The sequence below is a fragment of the Diceros bicornis genome, chromosome 13, assembly GCF_020826845.1.
Source record: "Diceros bicornis minor isolate mBicDic1 chromosome 13, mDicBic1.mat.cur, whole genome shotgun sequence".
NCBI lineage: Eukaryota > Metazoa > Chordata > Mammalia > Perissodactyla > Rhinocerotidae > Diceros > Diceros bicornis.
The window spans coordinates 33,437,998-33,460,549 of NC_080752.1; the positions used below are offsets into that span (position 1 = coordinate 33,437,998).

General features: G+C 49.3%; 1 protein-coding gene across 1 annotated transcript; it reads left to right on the forward strand.

Annotated features, from left to right (window-relative positions):
* Positions 1 to 655: 655 nt before the first annotated feature.
* LOC131412337 (chymotrypsin-C-like) lies at positions 656 to 8,084 on the forward strand. The gene is made up of 8 exons (XM_058551926.1): positions 656 to 695; positions 1,904 to 2,004; positions 2,100 to 2,197; positions 3,087 to 3,212; positions 4,089 to 4,225; positions 5,012 to 5,157; positions 6,050 to 6,202; positions 7,947 to 8,084. The coding sequence occupies exons 1-8, from the start codon at positions 656 to 658 to the stop codon at positions 8,082 to 8,084; spliced, it is 939 nt and encodes a 312-aa protein (XP_058407909.1).
* Positions 8,085 to 22,552: the final 14,468 nt, after the last annotated feature.

Below are 22,552 nucleotides of genomic sequence, written 5' to 3' on the forward strand. Positions count from 1 at the left end.
CGGGAGACAGGGGCGCCTTGCAGGGAGACAACTGAGCTGCTCTAGGTAGGAATTTGGCCAACCCAGCATCTTCCAGGGGCTGCCTGGGCCTCAGCCTCCTTCCACAGCCTGGGCAGGAGGTGCTGGAGAGCAGGACCAGACAATATGAGTCGATGAGGGAGAAAGAAAAAGACAGAAAGCAACAGAGAGCTATGCGGACAGAGGAGGACGCCTGTGTGGCAGCAGTGTGAAGCCCCAGACCGGTGTGAGAGGCACTGACTTCAAATCCTCGTTCTGTGGTTGCCCCGCTGTGTGACCCTGGACGGTCACCGACTCTCTGAGTCTCGGCTTCCTCACTGTTCATGAGCAGATAGAGTGTCTACTCTTTCTACTCCTAAGACAAAGAATGAGCAAGGCTCCCAGTAGGGCATGGGGTCCCCAAACCTGCCAACCTCAGGATTTGCTCCGTCTCAGGATGTTTGGGCAACCGTGCTTCTGAGCCAGCCCCACTTCCTGCCCCAATTAAACAGTAATCACCCAAGGTCAGGGAAAGGGCCTTGTCAGAGCAGGTTTCTCCACGGGGGGGCTCAGCCATGACCAGGTGGGTCCACCCCTCTCCTGCCTATAAGTGCGCCCCGCCCGCCTCAACAGCCACTCGGCCCTGAGCACTCACGACATGTTGGGCATCACCATCCTCACTGTGCTCCTGGCCTGTGGTAAGCTGAGGGTCGGGGACCAGCTGCAGCCAGGGGGCTGTGAGCTCAGCTGGCCTCCGGGGACAAGGAGAGGAGCAGGGCCCTCTGCTCTCCAGGGCCCAGAAAGGAGCTTTGGGGTCCCATGTGGGTTCAGACACTGCTGACCAGCTGTGTGTCAGATGAGCCACTTGCCGGCTCTGCTTCTGTATCTGCAAAATAGAGCTGATGATCTGCCTCCCCAGGATAGATGTGAGGGTGGAAACCACGGAGCGTGGGCCCAGGGACACAGGAGGTGCCTCATCCTAGGCTCACTCCAGGGACCGTCGGGGCCTATCTGTTCCCATGTCAGCATCTCTCCTTTGGGGATTCTTTGCTCCCCCATTTTGGCGACCTTCTCCCAGAATAGAAATCAAGGAACTTGGCTTCAATGTCACTCACTCTCGGTAGGACCTGGACAAGCCGCTTCACCTCTCTAAATCTCCTTGGCTCCTTTGGCAAATAAGAGCACTTAATTAAGATTCATCCTAGCTAACAACAACAACAACCACAGTAATAATAGCAGCTCCTGCTTATTGTGTGTTTACTATGTGCCAGGCACTGCGCTGAGCCCTTTATATGCAGGAGCTAATTTGATCCTTACAACAACCTTGAGAGGCAGAGTCTGTTAATATCTCCACCTTACAGATGAGGACACCATGCTCAGCGAGGCCCAGGATCTTGCCAAGATCACAAGGCTGGTTAGAGGCAGAATTCGAGTCTGGGTCTGTCTCGCTGTGGGGCACACGCTTTTGACCGCCCACACGGCTCCCAGCTATGACAGCCTGGAACTCTGGGTTCAGGGCTCACACACCCCTTATGCTGTGGCCTAAAAGGGGACAGCAGGGTAGGAATGAAGGGCACGGGTGTACCCGGGCACTCACACCTGCGCCAGCCGCCCTTTTCTTTCCTTCAATGTAGGAAGCATTCCTGCTGTACCAGGCCTTTTGCTAAACTCCTTATGTGCGTTGTCGAATTTAGTTCTCAGGACAAACCACCAGGTTCGTGCTGTTCTTCCCATTTTGCTGAAAGGGAAGTTGAAGCCAGAGAGCTAGATGGCTTCCCCAAAGTCACGCAGGAAAATCTGGACCCGTGTCTGCCCAGCCCCAAAGTCTGTGCTCTTTCCTCCTGCCCCTTCCCCAGTGGGGATGCCAGCCCCGCTCACCTGTGCTCTGTCTCTCCTGTCTCGCCAGCCTCCTGCGAGGACTCTGGCGGGGTCCCCAGCTACTCGTCCAACCTATCAGCCCGGGTGGTGGGAGGAGAGACCGCCACGCCCCACAGCTGGCCCTGGCAGGTGAGCAGAGCGCTGTGAGTGTGGGGGGGGTGGACAGGGTGGAGGGGTGAGGGTCCCTGGGGGCTGACACGTGGCCCTCCCGTACCCTCCTCCAGGTCTCCCTCCAATACCGCTATACTGGCGGGTGGTGGCACACCTGCGGTGGCACCTTGATCAGCAGCAGACACGTTCTCACAGCGGCCCACTGCATTAAGTGAGTAGAGATGACGCCCCGAGACCCCACCGTCCATCGCCCTGGAGCGGGAGCCTCACACGCTGTTTGTACTGAGCGCCCACGACACACTCCAGGCCCTGGGCAAACAGGCTACTTGTAACCCGTAACCTAGTCGTTCGTTTCTTCATTCAACAAGTACTCATTGTGTACCTACTATGTGCCAGAGAACACAGCCGTGAAGACAGACTCTGTGCTCTCGGGAGCTGATATTCTAGTGGAAGACAGAGCAGCAGACCATTAAACAAGTCAATATGTAATATATCAAGTGGCAATGAAGAAAAATGAGGCAGGAAGAGGAGAAAAAGTACAAGGGGTTCTATTTTGAATGAGGCAGCCAGGGGAAGCTCTCGCTGAAAGGGAGATATTTGAGAAGCACCTGAAGGAAGTGAGGGAAGAAATCGTTGATTTGGGGAAGGGTGCTGTGGGTGGAAGGAACAGCCAATGCAAAGTCCTGGAGGAGGGAGCCTCTTGGGATGTCTGAGAAGTAACGAGGAAGCCCGTGAGGCAGGAGCGGATTGTGAGGGGAGAGGAGGTGACTCAGAGAGGAACGCAGGAAGAGGCAGCTGTGGCTGGACTAGCTCATCCTCACGGCAGCCCTGGGAGGGGAGCTCGACATTCTCTCCACCTCACAGAGGAGGGAACTGAGGCCCAAGGCTCCCCACCTCGGAGCCAAAGAGGACTTGACTCCAGGACCAGGGTCCTCACCCCGAGCCCTGGGAAGAGTCAATGGGAATGGACACTCCTTCACCAACATGATTCCCACCGTGGTCTCCGGGCTGCGTCACCAAAGGCCCGATTCCCTCTCTACCCCACTGGCTGGCGGCGGGGGCAGGAGGCCACCCTGACCCAGTCCGTTTCCTCTGCTCAGCGAAACCCGGACCTACCGCGTGGGCCTGGGGAAGCAGAACCTGGCAGTGGATGACGAGGAAGGCTCCCTTTACGTGAGTGTGGACACCATCTTTGTCCACGAGGACTGGGACTCCGATCTGATTCGGTGAGTGCCCAGCTGACCGTCTCACAGCCCGTGGGGACAGCACAGAGGAAGGAGGGGTCCCTGAGCCGGAGCTGCAGAGCCTGCCCCCACCCTGTCCCTGGAGCCCATCCTCGCCCTGAGCAGCCTGCAGGTGACTCCTTTATGCAAACTGGCAAAATGCTAAGTGGAGATGGACGCCCCTCCCATCGCCTTCATTGGCCAAGGGTCCTGGAAGGGACACAGGGAATAAAGACCCGAGGCCCCCACAGTGTCTTGCCTGAAGTTTCTCGGCCAGAGGCTGAGCCAGGACTCACCTGTATTGAGTGCCTACTGCATGCCCCCATTGCAATAAGCACTTTATGTGCCATCTCTCATTTAGTCTCCACAACAGCCCTGGACAAGGAACTGAGACTCAGAGAGGTTCAGGACTATGACCCAGATCACACAGCCCAGAATTTGGCAGAACTAGGAGTCAAACCAGGTCTGTCTAGGGTTGCAGCTTTCATTCCGGTAACACGAAAATACCACAAATTGCACGCGCAAGTGTCCCTCTTTCATTAGTATAATTTCCAACTTGTTTTAGCTTAATTTCTGGTTGCTACATAACCTGCAGTGGTTCAGAATGCCTCTGCTCTCATCTCCCCTCCGTTAAGACTTTCGTGATGTGCAGACACTGCGGGAGAAGTTATGTTCTAAAGGGGTGGCCCTGGGGTCAGAAGGCGGATCATTGGTCCTCCGGCGTCTCGGTTGGCCAGTAAGAAGCTGGCGGCCTAGGATGTTCATGGAGGACCCCGGTCGCCCTTGGCCTGACTCCCAACTCACAGCCTGGGCCCCTTAGCCTTGGCTAAGGGGACCCGAGCCTTCCTGCCCACTCACCACCTCCACTTTGAACTCCAGGAATGACATTGCCCTCATCAAGCTGGCAGACACCGTGGAATTGAGCGACACCATCAAGGTGGCAAGCCTGCCAGAGGAGGGCACCGTGCTGTCTCAGAACTACCCCTGCTACGTCACTGGCTGGGGCCGCCTCTCGAGTGAGTACAGCCCCTGGAAAATCAGGAGAGCTTCCTGGAGGAAGCAACTCCCACAACAAGGACACCATCGACATTTGCCCATCACTTTTCCTTTTTGCCTAAATGTCTTCAGATCTTTTTCCACTTTCTAATAATAATAGCTAATATTTATTAAGCACATACCAAGTGACAGACACTTTAACAAGTACACATCAGGCGTGTTGAAAGGATTCAATGGATGAGAATTTGTCAGGGGCTGGAACAGGGCTGGGCACAGACACTAAGTGCCATGTAAGTGACTATGGAATAAACTGAACAAACCCCGTGGGGGTGGGGATGAGATCTGATGGTATACCACAGGCCCACATAAATGCCAGCTGCACTAAAAGGTAAAATGCAAATAAAGGAAGCCATGGAAGACAGAGACAATGCAGATCAGTACTTGGACAATCATGGGGTGAGAAAGACCTTTAAATGCGTGAACCCAAGGCAGAGACCTACAAGGAAACAATTGACTATTAGAAGCCCAGGATCCAAACTAAAGAGAACCCAACTGAATGGGCTTTGTATCCACTAGTTCTTCCTCCCGCCTGCTCCCCACTCCCCTCCCTCGGAGGGGCTCTGACCCAAATGATTTGGGACCATTGGCTTCAAGTCTCGCCTCTCGATTAAGGGCCTCTGTGTGCTTCCCACGAAGTCTAGCCAAAACTCTCCTGGGTCCTGTCCCAGCCCATCTGGCCTCTGTTACACCCTGAAGACCTGGGGCCACCTGGGCTGGCTCCCCAGTCACCACCGTTCTCTCCCCAGCCGGCGGCCCCCTTCCCGACGAGCTGCAGCAGGGCCTGCAGCCTATAGTGGTTTACGCCACATGCTCCCGGCCGGACTGGTGGAGTTACGTGGTGACGGACAAGATGGTGTGCGCCGGGGGTGATGGCATCATCTCATCCTGCAACGTGAGTGTCCTGGCCCTGCACCCTGTCCCTACTCCAGGTGGCCAAGCAGAAGGCGGCAGTGAGGAGGGCAAAGGAGGGAGAAGTGGGGAGACCCACAAGGGCATACCCTTTCCCAGGGAGGAGACTGAGCCCTGGCTGGGCCCAGGAGGCTCAGGAGAAACTTGTCACCCTCCCCCAGCATGTGGCGAGAACATGGGATTTGAGCATGAGCGTCTGAGATCGAGTCCCAGTCCCACTACTGAGTAGCTGTATAACCTACAACAGGCTGTTTAACCTCTCTGAACCTCAGTTTTCCCATCTATAAAATGGAGATATAGTAAGCACTTCACAGGGTTGCCATGTGGACTAAAGGAGTCTAATAAGCATAGAAGAGACCTCATTGAAGTCCCTACACATGTTCCTCATGCCATCAGCTCCATCGGTCCAGGGAGCCTGAGGACTTGGGGAGTCTGACTCAGAAACAAGAAACGTCTAGCATAATCAGAAACTGTCCTGTTTTCAAACACATGACCCTCTCCCCACTCCCACCTTCCTCACTTTCCCAGGACTCCAACACGGCGCCCAGCATCCTCACCTCTCCAGGCAGCTCATAGAGTCTTAGACATGGGGACCCAAGCAGTTAGGGAAACTGAGGCACAGAGAGGGTTATCATCGTCCCAAAATCACACAGCAAACCAAGAGCTAGTCTGACACCCCAGGGCCTCTCAGAATGAGGCCAAGCCACCCTCAAAGCACGTCTTCTTTGACTCCCTCACCATGGACGGGCTGAAGCCAAAACAGGAGGTACCACGGCTGAGAGCCCAACCCACATCCCCCACCCTGACCCGCCCCTGCTTCCCAAGCCTGCCTCCAGGGGAGGCCTGGTGGCTGAGGTCTGCTCGATCTGGTACAGGGGGACTCGGGCGGCCCGCTGAACTGCCCGGCTGACAACGGGTCCTGGAAGGTGCACGGCATCGTCAGCTTTGGCTCCAGCCGGGGCTGCAACACTTACAAGAAGCCCGCTGTCTACACCCGGGTGTCTGCCTACATTGACTGGATCAACGAGGTGGGTGCCCGCCCGCAGCCCCCCCTTCCTGCACCGCCAGCCCCTCCCCCTCTCTCACCCGGTCCTTCACTCCCTCCTGCACTCATTCGTTCATTCACTCACCATTCACTTGCTGGTTCCTTCACTTGTTCATTCATATACTTATTCACACGTTCACTCACTCATTCAAGAAGTACTGAGTGCTTGCTGTACGCAGGCCTTGAGTCAGCTGTGACAAAGGAAATGGTATTAACTTCTCTATCCATTCATCCACTGGCTTCAGCAAATATTTACGTCCCAATCTCAGGCACCACACCTGATCCCCCAAAAGTGATACGTGGCCCCATGAGAGCAGGGCCCAGCAGAGGAGAGGGGCAGCAGGGACGGCTGTGTATATGAGGGTGGGGGAACAGAGGTTCACTCTGCGTTGGCGGCCTTCATACTGGGGGCAGGGTGTGTTCTGAGCCCCATTTGCACAGTGGTCTCAAACGCTAAGGGGGCTCAGACTCCTTGGGCAGAGATGAGACTTGTCAAGGTCCAGGGCCGCCTGCCATGTCCCTTGTTCCTAGTCTCCCGGTGGAGCTTTGCGCTGCCCCAGAAGGGGAAACACACACAAACTCGAGTCCCTCACCCTGTTCTCTGCTCTTCCAGAAGTTACAGCTGTGATTCATCCTTGGGAGCCACGGCCACCAGTCCCTGCAACCACAATAAACCTTCAGCCCCCGCAAGCCGCCCACATTCTTGATTTGCGTCTCACCTGCAGGTTCCCGGGCTCTCTGTGGGCTGTCCCTCTCCACCCGAGGGATGCAGAGAGACGCCACCTCAGCCAGGCTGGTCAGGCCTCAGAGGGAGCTGCTGGGGGACTAGTGGAGGGGGATCCCAGGAGGCTCCATGGTGTCCTAAGGGGACATGAGTTAAGGACACACAAGACACTGGCCCCCTACATCTCAAAAATGTGACCCATTGTGGCCCTGATCACATCACCCTCTTCCTGATCCTGCCTCCACAGGAGTCTGCTGGGTGCTCAGGCCCCCAGCTGCAGGGGAGGATGGGGTCTCCCCAAAGACAGCGTCCCCAGCCCAGAGAGGCCGGCCACAGGAGGATGCCCTGTGCTCAGGGACAACCACGAGATCCCTGAGAAAGAGGATCCCTAGCGGGCCCCCCAGCCCCGAGCAGACCCCACGGCTGCTGTCAGCCTGGACCCTCGGAGTCAGGAAGTGTTTAATGGGCCCTGACCTCATGCCAGCCCTGTGCTGGGCACAGTGAGGGTGCAGGAGGAGGGGGAGACCCAGCCCAGCCCCCAGGGGTGCAGGTTTGAGGAAAACAATGGTTTCCACACATAGTCACAGCAGGTCAGAGCTGGAAAAGCTTTCAGTGTGTTAGACAGGCAGGGAAACTGAGGCCCAGAGACAGGAAAGAGCTGGGCCAGCTGATGGGAACAGATGGACAGTAATGCAGGAGCCACGGAGGCTCAGGGAAGGGAGAGCCCTCCCGAGGCTGACTGAGGGCACGTGGGGTCAAAAAGAGAATGACCAGTGAGCAGTGAGGGACAGTCCAAGTGGGGACCCTGACCCCTGACCCTGGTGCTCCTGAGAATGTGCTGATCTATGGAGGGAGGGGCCCCAGCCCAACCTCTGGACTCCTCCTAGGAGAGCCCTCGGCTGAGCCGCCCATGGTTGGTCCACGAGTTGTCCTGTGTCCCCATCAGACTTTGGCTCCTGGAGGGGGGACTGTGGCGTTCACCCCACACCTTGCTATGCCACAGGGATTCTCAGGAAAGACTATTTACTCAACAAGCGACGGGGCCTACAAGCAGCCCGGCACCAGCTCAGTCCTGGGCATCCGGGACAGTTCAGACAAGACCCCCGCTCTCCAGGAGACGGACCAATGGACAGATCCTTGAGTTCCCTGGTGTACGTGTGAAGATGGGAGCACAGACAAGGAGCACAGAAAGGGGGCACCGAAACCAGACTCCAAACCGGAGTCCAGGATGGCTTCCTGGATGTGGTGACGCCCAAGCTGAGTCTTAACATTTGAATAGATCAGGGCCGGCCCGGTTGTGTAGTGGTTAACTTCACATGCTCTGCTTTGGCGGCCCAGGGTTGGTGGATACGGATCCTGGGCGTGTACCTACACACCGCTCATCAAGCCATGCTCTGGTGGCGTCCCACATACAAAATAGAGAAAGATTGGTGACAGATGTTAGCTCAGGGCCAGTCTTCCTCGGAAAAAACAAAAAAAGAGGACCAGCCCGGTGGTGCAAGCGGTTAAGTGCGTGCGCTCCGCTGCGGCGGCCCAGGGTTCGCCCGTTTGGAGTCCGGGCACACACCGACGCACTGCTTGGCAAGCCATGCTGTGGCGGCACCCCATATAAAGTGGAGGAAGATGGGCACGGATGTTAGCCCAGGGCCAGTCTTCCTCAGGAAAAAAAGAGGAAGATTGGCAGATGTTAGCACAGGGCTGATCTTCCTCCCAAAAAAAAAAAAAAAAATAGAGTTGGAATAGAAGGTGCCCAAATACAGAAGGTGCTGCTGGTTGCTTAACCCAAACCTCATACCCAGCCTCCTCCCTCTGTGCCTGTCTCTGTATTGGAGGTTATAAATGCTGAACACTTGCTGTTCTCAGGTCACTGCAGTGATAATAATGAAACAAAAGTGAACACTTCTTGAGTGCTTCCTATGTGCCAGGCGCTGTTCTACAGGTTTTACAGGTATCATCTCACTTAACCTCCAAAGACACCCTATGAGGTGTGTTATTAACATCATCCCCATTTTACAGAAGAGAAAACTGAGTCCAGAGAGGGTTACTGACTTCCCAAGGTGATTTAACTAGGAGGTGATGGAGCTGGGATCCAGTCTAGATCTGGCTCTAGAACCCACTCTCTTGACCACCATGCTCTACTGTCCTGTGATGAACATGAATATGGACATGATGCCTGGAGCTGAGGCAGCCATCTTGTGGCCAAGAGAATTGCAGAGATATGGGCTCCAACATCATCAGGCTGAAATCCGACGCCAGCAGCCATTCTCTGAATGTCTTGTTATGTGAAAAAAATAAGCTTACATTTGTTTTAACCACCGTGGTCAGGTTTTCAGTTACTTGCAGCTCAGCACACTCCTAACTGATGCCCTGGGGGATAACATAAGGGGTCTCTTTCCCGGCTGAGGGAAGAGCAGAGCAAAGTCACAGCAATGACTCGGAAGAATCTGCAAGGAGCTGATGTCACTAGAGCATAAAGCGTGGGGCAGGGATAGGTGACCAATGGTCCTGGTGCGGAGTAGCTTTCCAGGACATGAGAGTTTCAGCACTAAAACTAGGACAGTCCCCGGCAAACTGGGATGGTTGGTCACCCTAGCAGGGAGGGGCTTGCATGTGGCTGGAGAGTGAGCAAAGGCCCTTCACTGAAGCCTCATAGCCATGGTAGGGGGTTGTTGGGACTTTATTCTGAGGGCAATAGGGAGCCCTCAGAATAGGGTTTTAGACAGAGAAGTGACGGCTGTGGTCACATGTCCACACTAAAGCATCCACCTGACAGCCGTATGGAGGGTGACCTGGAGCAGGCGGGTTTGGAGGCCGGGATGCCAGTTAGGAGGCTGCTGCAATGGTCTAGGCCAGAATTCATTTGGCTACGACCAAGTCAGAAACGGAGAGGAGAGAGGGACTTCAGAGATTCAGCATCTTTCAGTACTTATGCAGGAGCACACGTGTAGAATGAACAGCAGCCGCCCAGTCTCAAATCCATATAAACTTTCAGGAATGTGATTGAATTATCAAAACTACTCTTTATTAGCTCATAAATGGTGAAACATCAGCCCAAAAGAGCGTAAAATTCTCAGCTTCAGGGACAAGATCCACTGTTGTGTCCAGGGTCAATGCCCGTCTCTGGGAGACAGAATCACAGCCCTTCAAAGACGCCCACGTCCTAATCCCCAGAACCTGAGAATATATCACCTTACAGGCAAAAAGGATTCTGCAGGTGGGACTAAGTTAAGCATCTTGGGCAGGGGAGGTTGTCCTGGATTATCCAGGTGGCCCAATGTCACCATGAGAGTCCTTATGAGAGGGAGCAGGAGGATTAGTCAGAAGGGACATGACGGTGGAAGCAGGGGTCAGAGTCAGAGGGAGATGTGAAGATGTCCCACGCCTGGCTTTGCAGATGGAGGGAGGGGCCACAGCCAAGGAATGCAGGCGGCCTCTAGAGCTGGAAAACGCAGGGGAAGGGCTTTTCCCCTAGAGCCTTCAGAAGGATCCGGCCAGCTTTAGCCCAGAGAGACTGATGTGGACTTCTGGCCTCCAGAGCTATAAGAGAATAAATTTCTGTGTTTTAAGCCACTGCACTGGTGGTAATTTGTTAAAGCGGCCATAGGAAATAAATCCACCATCACCCCTCCCTTCTCGCAAAATCTAGAGTATGCTGTGGGGGTGTAGAGGAGAAGGAAGGGAGGGGTGGGAAGGACTCCCTGGGATCTGGCTGGGGGGACAGCAAGGATTTGGGGACACTGTCCAAGAGTCACAGACCAGTGGTTGGAGGCGAGGGAAAGCGGGCACTGAGGCACTGGCCTCCCACCTCCACCTTCTGCCTTGGCAGGGGAGCCCCTGGCCCTGGGGTCTGAGAGCCCCACATGCCAACGACCCACTAGAGTGTCATTGGGCATCTAACGCAGCACTGTGGCTGGTGTGTATGGAGCACTTGGTACCCTGTGTGCCAGGCACCGTCCAAGGCTTCACATACACGACCTCACTTACCAGTCACGACAACCTTATCATTATCCCCCTTACAGATGAGGAAATGAGACTCAGAGAGACAAGAACTCTCCCGAGATCACACCGCTAGTCATGGGCACCAGGACTTAAACCCAGGTAGTCTGACTCAGAGCCCGTATGACCAACAACCATGTTATTCTGCCTTTTGTCCCCAAATCTTAAGGACCCCCTCGAACACTGAAGTCCTCCAGCGGCTCTGCCAGGGAGGGTATAGGCTGTGGGTGTGCTGACAAGCCTGAGACAGCTGGCAATGAGTCCAGAGGGACAGAAATCTGAGAGGAGAATTATTGCTCACAGCTGTTCACAAAGGGCTTGCCCCCACTGCATCAGCGACGGCTGGCATAATTAATAGCGCTGGTAACAGCCACCCACAAACCCTCAGTGGCTTCCAATGACCAGCATTCATTGCTCACACCTCTGGGGTCAGTTGGGGGTCAGTTAGGTGGCCCTGCGGATTTTGGCCAGAATCACTCCTACGTCTAGGGGTCAGCTAAGGGTTGGCTGATCAAGTCTGGGTCTGGCTGGGGCGGCTCAGCTCCACATGTGTCTCATCCTCCTCCCAGGAGGCCACTGCAAAGTTACATGGGAAAAGGCATGGATATGGGGAGAGGGTGAAGGGCCATGTTGACAATCTACCATACCCACTTTGTCTCAGACACAAATTAATAGCATAAACTATGGCAGGGCAGAAGGGAGGGCATTCACTGGGCTGGAGCTCTGAACCCTGCCACTGACAGGCAGTGACAGGGCTGAGTCACTTAAACTCTCAGAGCCTCAGTTTCCTCATTTGTAAAATGGGCACATGCCGTCCCTCCCTAATGGGAGCCAATGAAATAGTAGAGGCTTGTGATAGGAGAAGTTATTTCCACTCCTGACCTCACACCCTGGACTCTCATTAGCAAACTTTCCTTCTCCCTTTTATTCCTTAGGAGAGGGAGCTTCATTCCCAGCAGGCCTTGGGGGCCAGTTCCTCAAAGCTCACTGTTATCAGGATGGGGCATGTTCTGCAAAGATTCACATGGTGCTGGGCCAGGGGGCACCTAAAGGCAAAGACTAAACACAGGGCATCTTCCCAAAGCAGCGATTTTCTATGAAGATTGTGTGGAAAGAAAAAAAATTACGTTAAAACAACCCAGCCATGCTTTGCTTTGAAGTAAGCTGCAAAATTCAGATCAAGCTTTCCAGATGAAGAAGGAGACTTCAGAGACGTTTTGCTGTCGTGTGACTGCTGCGTGCTAGACCCCAGGCCATTACTCTACTGCAGACGAGAGCCTGCAAACCAAATCTGTTTTGTAAATAAAGTTTTATTGGAACACAGCTATGGCCATATGGCTGCTTTCGCACTGCAACAGCAGAGTCAACTAATTGCAGCAGAGACCATATGGCCCACAGCCTAAAATATTTACTGTCTGGTCCTTTACAGAACAAGTTTGCCAACCCCTGATCTACTAGGATTCTTTGGTGGAAAAGTTTGAAGAATTCTGTGCTATTCTGAAATCTGAGGTCTGCAGGTTTATGGATTTAAGAATGAACATTTTATTACACATTTACTATCCTCAGTGTTTTTTTTTTTTTTTTTGTGAGGAGATCAGCCCTGAGCTAACATCCGCCAATCCTCCTCCTTTTTTGCTGAGGAAGACGGCCCTGGGCTAACATCGGTGCCCATCTTCCTCCACTTTATATGGGACGCCGCCACAGCATGGCTTACCAAGCAGTGCGTCGGTGCGCGCCCGGGATCCGAACCAGCGAACCCCGGGCCGCCGCAGCGGAGCGCGCGCACTTAACCACTTGCGCCACCGGGCCGGCCCCTATCCTCAGTGTTTTAATTGAATAAACTGTTGTTTAGTTCTAACAACAACCCTCAGAGAGAGATGGAATTGTTGTTTCTATTTGACAGGTGAAGAAAACGAAGAAAAGAGAGATGAAATTTTCCCTAGCCAGGTTTTTCCCATTTTTTAACAGCAGAAGACCCACCTGCCTATCTTCTTAAATGGCAGATGCTGAATCATGGGTCTGGGTGGAGAAGTCTGCATTTCTAACCAGCCCCCAGGATATGCTGATGCAGCTGGTCCAGACCACTCTGAGTAGCAAGGATGCAAACCACAGAGTCACTACACAGAAGAGCCGAGGTGTAAACCAAGCCCCTACCCACTGAGCTCTATGGCTTCTCAGAGGAATCCTTTTGAATGAGTCATAAACCCCATGAGAAGTTCATATCTGCATCTCCCTGGCCCCACCCAGACCTCAAGGACCCAGCCCAGCTGAGAACTTGACAGACTGCCTTGTTGTCCAACAACATATAAATGGGCAACTGAGCCCCAGAGGGGGAAGTGGGCTGTATGGCTTCCCACTCTCTGCCTCTCCAGCCTTCATTCCCTCTCCAGAAGCCTGGATTGTTGTTTCTGTGCCGCCCCTCCCCCTCCTCCTACACGTGGTCTGGGTGCAGCCTCATGCCCTGATCTAGGGGCAGACCTCTGCTCCAGGCCTGGCCAACCCACACGTTACATCCCTTCCCCACCACAACAATTGGCTCAGGGATGGGCATGTGACCTGAGGCAGGTCCAATCAGAGAGTTGCAGGACTTCTGCAGGAGCTACCAGAAGGCTGTCACTCCCTCCCTGCAGGGTTTGAGGAGGAGGGTCTGAGGCTACAACGGCAAAATGGAGGGAAAGAGGAAGAAGGGGTGGTTTGCTCCCCACGGTATATTTGGCAACATGTGGACACATTTCTGGCTGTTGTGATTTGGAGGAGGCAGGTTGTGGGGCTCCTGGCATCTAGTCGGTGGGGGCCAGGATTACAGCTAAACATACTGCAATGCACAGGGCAGCCCTCATAACAAAGAATCATTGCCCAAAATGTCAGTAGTGCCCCAGTCTAGAAACCCAGGCCCAGAGAGTCTGTAGCCGTCTTGTTCCCTCAGAAGGGAGAACTTAGAGCTGCCTCAGGCCACTCAATGGAGCCTGAGAGTAGACCCTTACAGTGGAAGGCAGAGCCAGAAGATGGAGAGAAGGCACATCCTGTGGGCATCATGGGAGCCCTGGATCCACCTGTGCCTGATGCTAGTCTGCTCCTGAACTTTTCCATTTTGTGGCTCAATCAATGACCCTTTGGCTTAGGCCTGTTTGATGAAGTTTTCTGTCACTTTCAAATCCTCACAGCAACGTGCTAAAACAGACTAGGCCTACATCCCTCTCTCTGTTTTGTAGCTGGGCAGCCCCAGGCCAGAGAACCTGACTTGCCCAAGCTCACCCGGCAAGCCCATGGCATGTGCCAAACTGGTGTTTGTTCAGTGACCTCCCCCAGGACAAACCTTAATTTTATATGAAATCAAGCACAGCTACGTGGAGCAGAATGCCAAATTCACGTGAACTTTTAAGATAAAACAGGAGACTTCAGAAACAGTGTGTTGTTGTAGTGAGTGCTACAGACCATAAACAGGAGTCCGAACTGTGACAGGGAGTTGGGGTAGCGATGGGACCAGAACCCAGGGGTTCTGATGGCCAGTCCAACAGGATTCCGCACCCCAACCTCCCTCCCCTTCGCCTGATCCTGGGAGGTGACGAAATGCTTCCACACCCATTTCTCACCCTGGCGACAATCCTGCTATCTGGGCCTGGATTGTTACCTAGGAAACTTAGGCCCAGAAGGTAAATGACCTGTCTAAGCTATAATGCTCAAATCTGACTGAGCCAGGACTTGAACCCAGGTCTTAACAGTTGAAATCCACTTTCCCCTCTGCTTTTCTGGCTGGGCAAAGGGCAGAGTCTGTGGTCACAGAGCAGGGCTGTCTCACCAGAGCCCGGCCTGTCTGGCACTAAGCTCTGACCACAAGCCAGGAGAACGAAGGTCTAAGGAAGAGTGAAAAGGTCCATCAGGGCCCTGCTCATGTTCTCCACCCTTCCTCTGCCAAAAATTGGCCTGCTGCAGCACTAGGAGGAGATTCAGAATGCCATCTCCAGCAGCATCAAGCAAAGGGGCTTTGAAGTCAGAGCAATTTATGTTGTGAGCCCCATTCTGCCACTTAGAAGCTGTGTGATCTTGAGCAACTCACTTTACCTCTCTGAACCTCAGCTTCCTCATTGGAAACATGGGACCCTCTTGCAGGGTCTGTGAGGTTTGGATTAGATATGTCATGTGAGTGCATCTGACATACCTGTGTTGCTGGTGAGGGTCGGCCTCCTTCTCAGAAGCTCCTGCTTTGACCCATTTGGAAGATGAAGTGATGGGAGAAATGCAAACTGCTGCTATTTCAGGAGCAGATGATACAATATAGCTTGATGCATCCCAACAAAGTCCTCCTCTGCCAACACTCTCTCCTTCCCCCCATGGCTGGGGCTGCCAAACCCCAAGTGTGCGGGCGTGTCCTGTGCTGCTCCTGTGTAAGCATGTTCCCTGTGTTTTTCAGATCCACACCACAATGTTGCAAAGCAGACTGGGCACAGCCTGTTCTCTCCTGTTTCACCTACAGGCAGGCCCCGGGGCCTACACACTTACGTGACTCATCCGAGCTCACACAGCAAGCCATGGCATGGCCTAGGACAGAATTCCTCAACCTCGGCACCATGACATTGGGGGCAGGATAATTCTTTGTGATGGGCTGTCCTGTACACTGTAGGATGTTTCCCAGCATCTCTGGTCTCTACCTACTAGATGCCAACAGTACCCCACCTCCAGCTGTGACAACCAAAAATGTCTCCAGACACTACCAAATGTCCCTGGTGGGCAATTCCAGCCCCATTGAGAACCACTGTCCTGGAATCCTGTTTGTCTAGTGTGTCAATCGAATCTCTTCTTTGAAACACAACTCCAAGGACCAACAACCAATATTTTTCTTCCTCCCCAATCAGATAATATAAACTCTTGAAGGCAGATAGAACCCATATTTCAATATCCACCTTTGGCATCTTTTTCAAACTATTTCCAGGGTGACAGGGGGGAGAAAATGGAAAAAGATATTTGAACACAGACCCTTTTTTCCACTGGCGTTTGAGAAAATCCCCATCTTGTGTATACCTAGTATCTCTCATCGGTTGGCCAGCTCATAAAACCTTGTAGCCTTAGCCAGGGCCACACTTACAGGACTTCTACATACACATCATGATCAGGGCCCTTCTGCTGTCTGCACTGGTAGCTGGAGAAAAGCCCTGTCACCCAGAGGCGCTTTCCCTGTCCCCTGGTGGGACTGGGGATGGGACCTCCCTGCCCCCACTGGACTCAGTCCTGTGGTTATAAGAAAGATGGAGTGAAGTTCGAAAGAAGTGGAGCAAATAGCAGGACTTGATGAAATCTTGGGATCCTTCTAGAACAAGGATTTTCTATCTGGGGTTTGGGAATGCAGTGAGTATAGGTAACATGGTTGAGGTCGCTGCTTCCCAGACTCACAACTCTTTCTCTTTTCACAGCTCTCGGCTGTGGGCTCCGCACTTACCTGCCCCAACTGCCCAGGGCGGTTGGAGGAGCAGACGTGAGGCCCAACAGCTGGCCCTGGCAAGTGAGTCACCCATGCTCCACTTCTTCCCTCCCTGCCCCCACCCACCTCACAGCACCCTTTTGCCCTCTGCCATGGGGTCTGTTGTGCTGGCAAAGAATAGAATTGGTGGGGACTCACAGGACAGGATGGGAAAACTCACCAATAATACACACTTCTGTGGCCTTGGTCAACCCTGGGGGTGGAAGGAGAGGTGCCTTCACCAGCTTCAAGAAGGAGCTGCCCCACCCCACTACCCATACACAAATTCACAAATATGTTCTTACTCTGTCAGCCAATCATATGCTTGCTTACAAATGTACCCTTATCCTCTGAACCATTCATCACACCTATGCAAATATGTCTTGCTTTAAGGAACCAATCAGTGCTGTTTATGCAAATTAATCCTTAAGTACAGACAAATCCATGCCACCAGTGAAAGTAAATGTTTCCTTACCTTGAAATAATCATAGTGATGTTGAGACTAAAATGCTGAGTGGGGCATGGGTACAAATGACTAGGTAGTGAATTTTACTAGTAGTAGGACTCCCAAAGGAAATATGTGAGGCTTACATTGACATAAATAAATATAGTAAAATCTCTCTTATCTGACGTGACTGGGACTGATGATTGATAAGTTAGTGATAGAGAAATTATTAGAAATCACACATATATTCTTTAAACATTTTATTGTATTTTATTTTAAAACTTGTAAATATGCATCGTTCACCAATCTTTTGAATTCTTAACTGTCTGTCTCACATAAACCACCCCCATCATATATCACCTATCATTCCTTTTCTTTGAAGTAAAGCAATGACTTTGAGACAGTCAGGAATCAGTCTGAATGAGCCCCTCCATATTTTTATAACATTTTTTCCAGTCTTTTCATTTCCTCACACACACCTAATTCAATAGCAATTTTTTTTTATCCCCAGGACTTATTTATTTTATAACCAGAAGTTTGTATTTAGCAATTTTTTTTAAAGTCATGGTTATCTAGTCTTTTCCAAGCGTTTAGTGGGTTCCCATATAAATCACAACTCTCTTTTTGAACTCATATTTTACTGGTTACATGTTTAACCAATTTACATAATTACGCTACTTGCACAACTGGCATAAACCGGTTGGGGAACGAAAGCTGAATCGGGGTGAGGTGACAACATCAGTGCTGGCCGTGGGGGTTCAGGGCGCCCCATGCAGCAGTTGGTATGTTTCGCAGAGGGAATGGCGAGCGTCCATTCATCCTCCCCTCAGTGAAGAGAGCTTTGATCATAGACTGGTATTTCACGCTTTATACACTTGGCTCTGTGGACTTTTGCCAGTTCTTTTACTTTTCTCACACTCCCACAATCCTTTTTCTCTGGGAAGTTGGAAGAGGGACCATATACCCCTCATAGCAGAGTCATCCTTGTGCTGAGACCAATCAGAGCTGCCTATGAAAACCTTTCCTCACCCTCTGACCAGTTGACACTGCTCAGACAGGTATAGCCTTGCCTTGGGAACCAATGAACGTTAGTCTTGGAAGAGTTTCTCCGCAGTTACTGCCTCAGCTTCCCTGGGGAGATGTTTTTATTGGGATGGGCTGGAGGGTCAAGCAGGGTGGAAACTCGAGTGACCCAAGGGAGGCACTCATCTTGGGTGCAAAATTTAAGGAGGTGCCGCAAATTTCAGTAACTGAACAAAATAATATTTTAAGGCAATTCTCATTTTTTTATTGGTGTCATAATAGTTTATAACATTGTGAATTTTTACTTGTACATTATTGTTTGTCAGTCAACATATCAACGTGTCCCTTCACCCCTTGTGCCCACCCCACAAACCCCGTCCCCCTGGTAACCATCAAACTGTTCTCTCTGTCCATGTGTTAGTTTATCTTCCACATATGAGTGAAATCATGCAGTGTTTGTCTTCCTTTGTCTGGCTTATTTTGCTTAACATAATACCCTCCAGGTCCATCCATGTTGTTGCAAATGGGACGATTTTGTCTTTTTTTATGGCTGAGTAATATTCCATTGTATATATATACCACATATTCTTTATCCAATCATCAGTCAAGGGACGCTTAGGTTGCTTTCACGTCTTGGCTATAGTGAATAATGCTGCAATAAACATAGGGATGCATGAGCCTCTTCGTGTTGTTGGTTTCAGCTTCTTTGGATAGATACCCAGTAGTGGGGTAGCTGGATCATAAGGTATTTCTACTTTTAATTTTTTGAGGAATCTCCATGCTGTTTTCCATAGAGGCTGCACCAGTCTGCATTCCCACCAGCAGTGAATGAGGGTTCCTGTTTCTCCACATCCTCTCCAGCATTTGTTATTTTTTGCCTTGCTGATGCTAGAATGGGTGATACACACGTTCTAACAGGTGTAAGGTGATATCTTAGTGTAGTTTTGATTTGCATTTCCCTGATGATTATTGATGCTGAACATCTTTTCGTGTGCCTATTGGCCATCTGTATATCTTCCTTGGAAAAATGTCTGTTCATATGCTGTGCCCATGTTTTGATTGGGTTGTTTGTTTTTTTTGTTCTTCAGTCATGAGAGTTCTGTCTATTTTATGGAGATTAACCCCTTATCAGATATATACTTTGCAAATACTTTCTCCCAGGTGGTGGGTTGTCTTTTCATTTTGATTCTGGTTTCATTTGCCTTGCAGAAGCTCTTTAGCCTGATGACGTCCCACTTATTTATTTTTTCTTTTGTTTTCCTTGTCGGTGTAGACGTGGAATTTGAAAAGATCCCTCTGAGACCAATGTCAAAGAGTGTACTGCCTACATTTTCTTCCAGGAGTTTTATAGTTTCAGGTCTTACTTTCAAGTCTTTGATGCATTTTGAGTTAACTTTTGTGTAGGAGAAAGAAGATGGTCTACTTTCGTTCTTTTGCATGTTTTCCCAGCACCATTTATTGAAGAGACTTTCCTTTCTCCACTGTATGTTCTTAGCTCCTTTGTCAAAGATTAGCTGTCCGTAGATGTGTGGTTTTATTTCTGGCCTTTCAATTCTGTTCCGTTGATCTGTGTGTCTGTTTTTGTACAAGTACCATGCTGTTTTAACTATTATAGCTTTGTAGTATATTTTGAAGTCAGGGATTGTGATGCCTCCAGCTTTGTTCTTTTTTCTCGGGATTGCTTTAGCTGTTCGGGGTCTTTTGTTGCCCCATATGAATTTTAGGATTCTTTGTTCTATTTCTGTGAAGATTGTCTTGGGATTCTGATTGAGATTGCATTGAATCTGTAGATTGCTTTAGATAGTGTGGACATTTTAGCTATGTTTATTCTTCCGATCCATGTGCGTGAGATGTCTTTCCATTTCTTTATGTCATCATTGATTTCTTTCAGTAACATCTTATAGTTTTCTACATATAGTTCTTTCCCTTTCTTGGTTCAATGTATTCCTATATATTTTATTCTTTTTGCTGTGATTGTAAATGGGATTGTCTTCTTGTGTTCTCTTTCTGTTAGTTCATTATTACAGTATAGAAATGTAACTTATTTTTGTAAGTTGATATTATACCCTGCAACTTTGCTGTAGTTGTTGATTATTTCTAATAGTTTTCTGATGGATTCCTTAGGGTTTTCTATGTATAAAATAATGTCATCTGCAAACAGTGAGAGTTGCACTACTTCCTTGCCAATTGAGTTCCTTTTATTCCTTTTTCTTGCCTAACTGCTCTGGCCAAAACCTCCAGTACTATGTTGAATAAGCGTGGTGAGAGTGGGCACTCTTGTCTTGTTCCTGTTCTCAGAGGAATGGCTTTCAGTTTTTCCCTGTTGAGCATGATGTTGGCTGTGGGTTTGTCATAAGCCCTGTGTAATGTTGTGGTACTTTCCTTCTATACCCATTGTGTTGAGAGTTTTTATCATAAATCCATTTTGTATCTTGTCAAATGCCTTCTCTGCATCTATTGAAATGATCATATGGTTTTTAATCCTCATTTTGTTAATGTGCTGTGTCACATTGATTGATTTGCAGATGTTGAACTATCCCTGTGTTCATGGTATAAATCTCACTTGATCATGCGTATGATCTTTTTAATGTATTCCTGTATTCGGTTTGCCAATATTTTGTTGAGGATATTTGCATCTGTCTTCATCAGCGATAATGGCCTGTAATTTTCCTTCTTTGTATTGTCCTTGTCTGGCTTTGGAATAAGGGTGATGTTGGCCTCATAGAATGTGTTAGGAAGTGTTCCACCTTCCTCTATATTTTGGAATAGTTTGAGAAGGATAGGTATGAGCTCTTCTTTGAGAGCTCATAATGTTTTGTAAAATTCTCTGGAGAAGCCATCTGGTCCTGGACTTTTATTTTTTGGGAGGTTTTCGATTACTGTTCCAATATCTTCACTTGTGATTGGTCTCTTCAGATTCTCTATTTCTTCTTGATTCAGTTGTGGCAGGTTGTATGAGTCAGTCTAAGAATTTATCTATTTCTTCTAGATTGTCCAATTCGTTTGCGTATGTTTTTTGTTGTGTTCTCTTATAATCCTTTGTATTTCTGTGGTGTCTGTTGTAATTTCTCCTCTTTCATTTCTAATTTTATTTATTTGAGCCTTCTCTCTTTTTTTCTTAATGAGTCTGGCTAAGGGTTTGTCAATTTTATTTATCTTCTCAAAGAACCAGCTCTTTGTTTCAATGATCCTTTCTACTCTTTTTTTTTGTTTTGTTTTGTTTCAATTTCCTTTATTTCTGCTCTAATTCTTATTATTTTCCACCTTCTGCTGACTTTGGGCTTTGTTTGTTCTTCTTTTTCTAGTTCTGTTAGGTGTAGTTTAAGGTTTGTTATTTCTGATTTTTCTTGTTTGTTAAGGTGGACCTGTGTTGCTAGGAGTTTCCCGCTCAGGACTGCTTTAGCTGCATCCCATATGAGTTGGTGTGGTGTATTTTCATTTTCATTTGTCTTCAGATGTTTTTTATTTTTCCTTTAATTTCTTCAATGGTCCATTGGTTGTCAGTAGCGTGTTGTTTAGTCTCTAGATCTTTGTCACTTTCCTTATTTTTTTCTTGTAGTTGATTTCCAGTTTCATAGCATTATGGTCAGAAAAGATGCTTGTTATGATTTTAAGCTTCTTAAATTTATAGAGGCTTTCCTTGTTTCCTGACATATTTCTATCCTTAGAATATTCCATGCTTGCTTGAGAAGAATGTGTAGTCTGCTGTGTTTGGATGGAGTACTCTTTACATGGAGTACTCTTTATATGTCTATTAAGTCCATCTCATCTGGTTTTTCATTTAAGTCCACTATTTCTTTATTGACACTCTGTCTGGATGATCTATCCATTGATGTAAGTGGGGTGTTAAGATCCCCTACTATTATTGTGTTGTTGTTAATATCTCCTTTTAGTTTTGTTAATAGTTGCTTTATGTACTTTGGTGCTCCTGTGTTGGGTGCATATATATTTATAAGTGATATGTCTTCTTGGTGGAGTGTCCCCTTTATCATTATATATTGCCCCTCTTTGTCTCTCATTACCTGTGTTATCTTGAAGTCTACTTTGTCTGATATAACTATGGCAACACCTATTTTCTTTTGTTTGCCATTAGCTTGGAGTATTGTCTTCCATCCTTTCACTCTGAGCCTCTGTTTGTCTTTAGAACTGAGATGTATTTCCTGGAAGCAGCACATTGTTGGGTCTTGTTTTTAATCCATCCTACCACTCTGTGTCTTTCTATTGGAGAATTCAATCTATTTACATTTAGAGTGATATTGAAATATGAGGGCTTAATGTTGCTATTTTATCACTCATTTTCCAGTTCTTTTGCATTTGCTTTGTTTCCTCTCCTGTGTTTTTCAGACTATAAATTCAGTTTGGTAGTTCTGTATGATGGTTTTCTTAGCTTTCTCTTCATTTATCATATGTGTCTCTGTTCTGTTTATTTGTTTAGTGGTTACCATGAGGTTTGTATTAAAAAATCTCATTGATGAGATAGTCCATTTTCTGACGGCCTCTTATTTTCTTAGACTGAGCCCATCCTATCCATTTCCTCTTCCCCTTCTATGTTATTATCGTCATAATTTATTCCATCTTGCGTATGAGTTTGTGTTTAAAGTGATGAGGTTATATTTATTTTTCGTGTTTTCCTCCCCTTAATCTTTGATGTTATAATTAAATGTTTGATACTCTATTCTGATAGAGAGCT

Bases quoted from the DNA above. Each gene is read 5' to 3' on its own strand.
- LOC131412337 (XM_058551926.1), top strand. From the start codon at position 656: ATGTTGGGCATCACCATCCTCACTGTGCTCCTGGCCTGTG. The intron at 696-1,903 runs GTAAGCTGAGGG...CTGTCTCGCCAG, and splicing joins CACTGTGCTCCTGGCCTGTG to CCTCCTGCGAGGACTCTGGC. The intron at 5,158-6,049 runs GTGAGTGTCCTG...GATCTGGTACAG, and splicing joins GCATCATCTCATCCTGCAAC to GGGGACTCGGGCGGCCCGCT.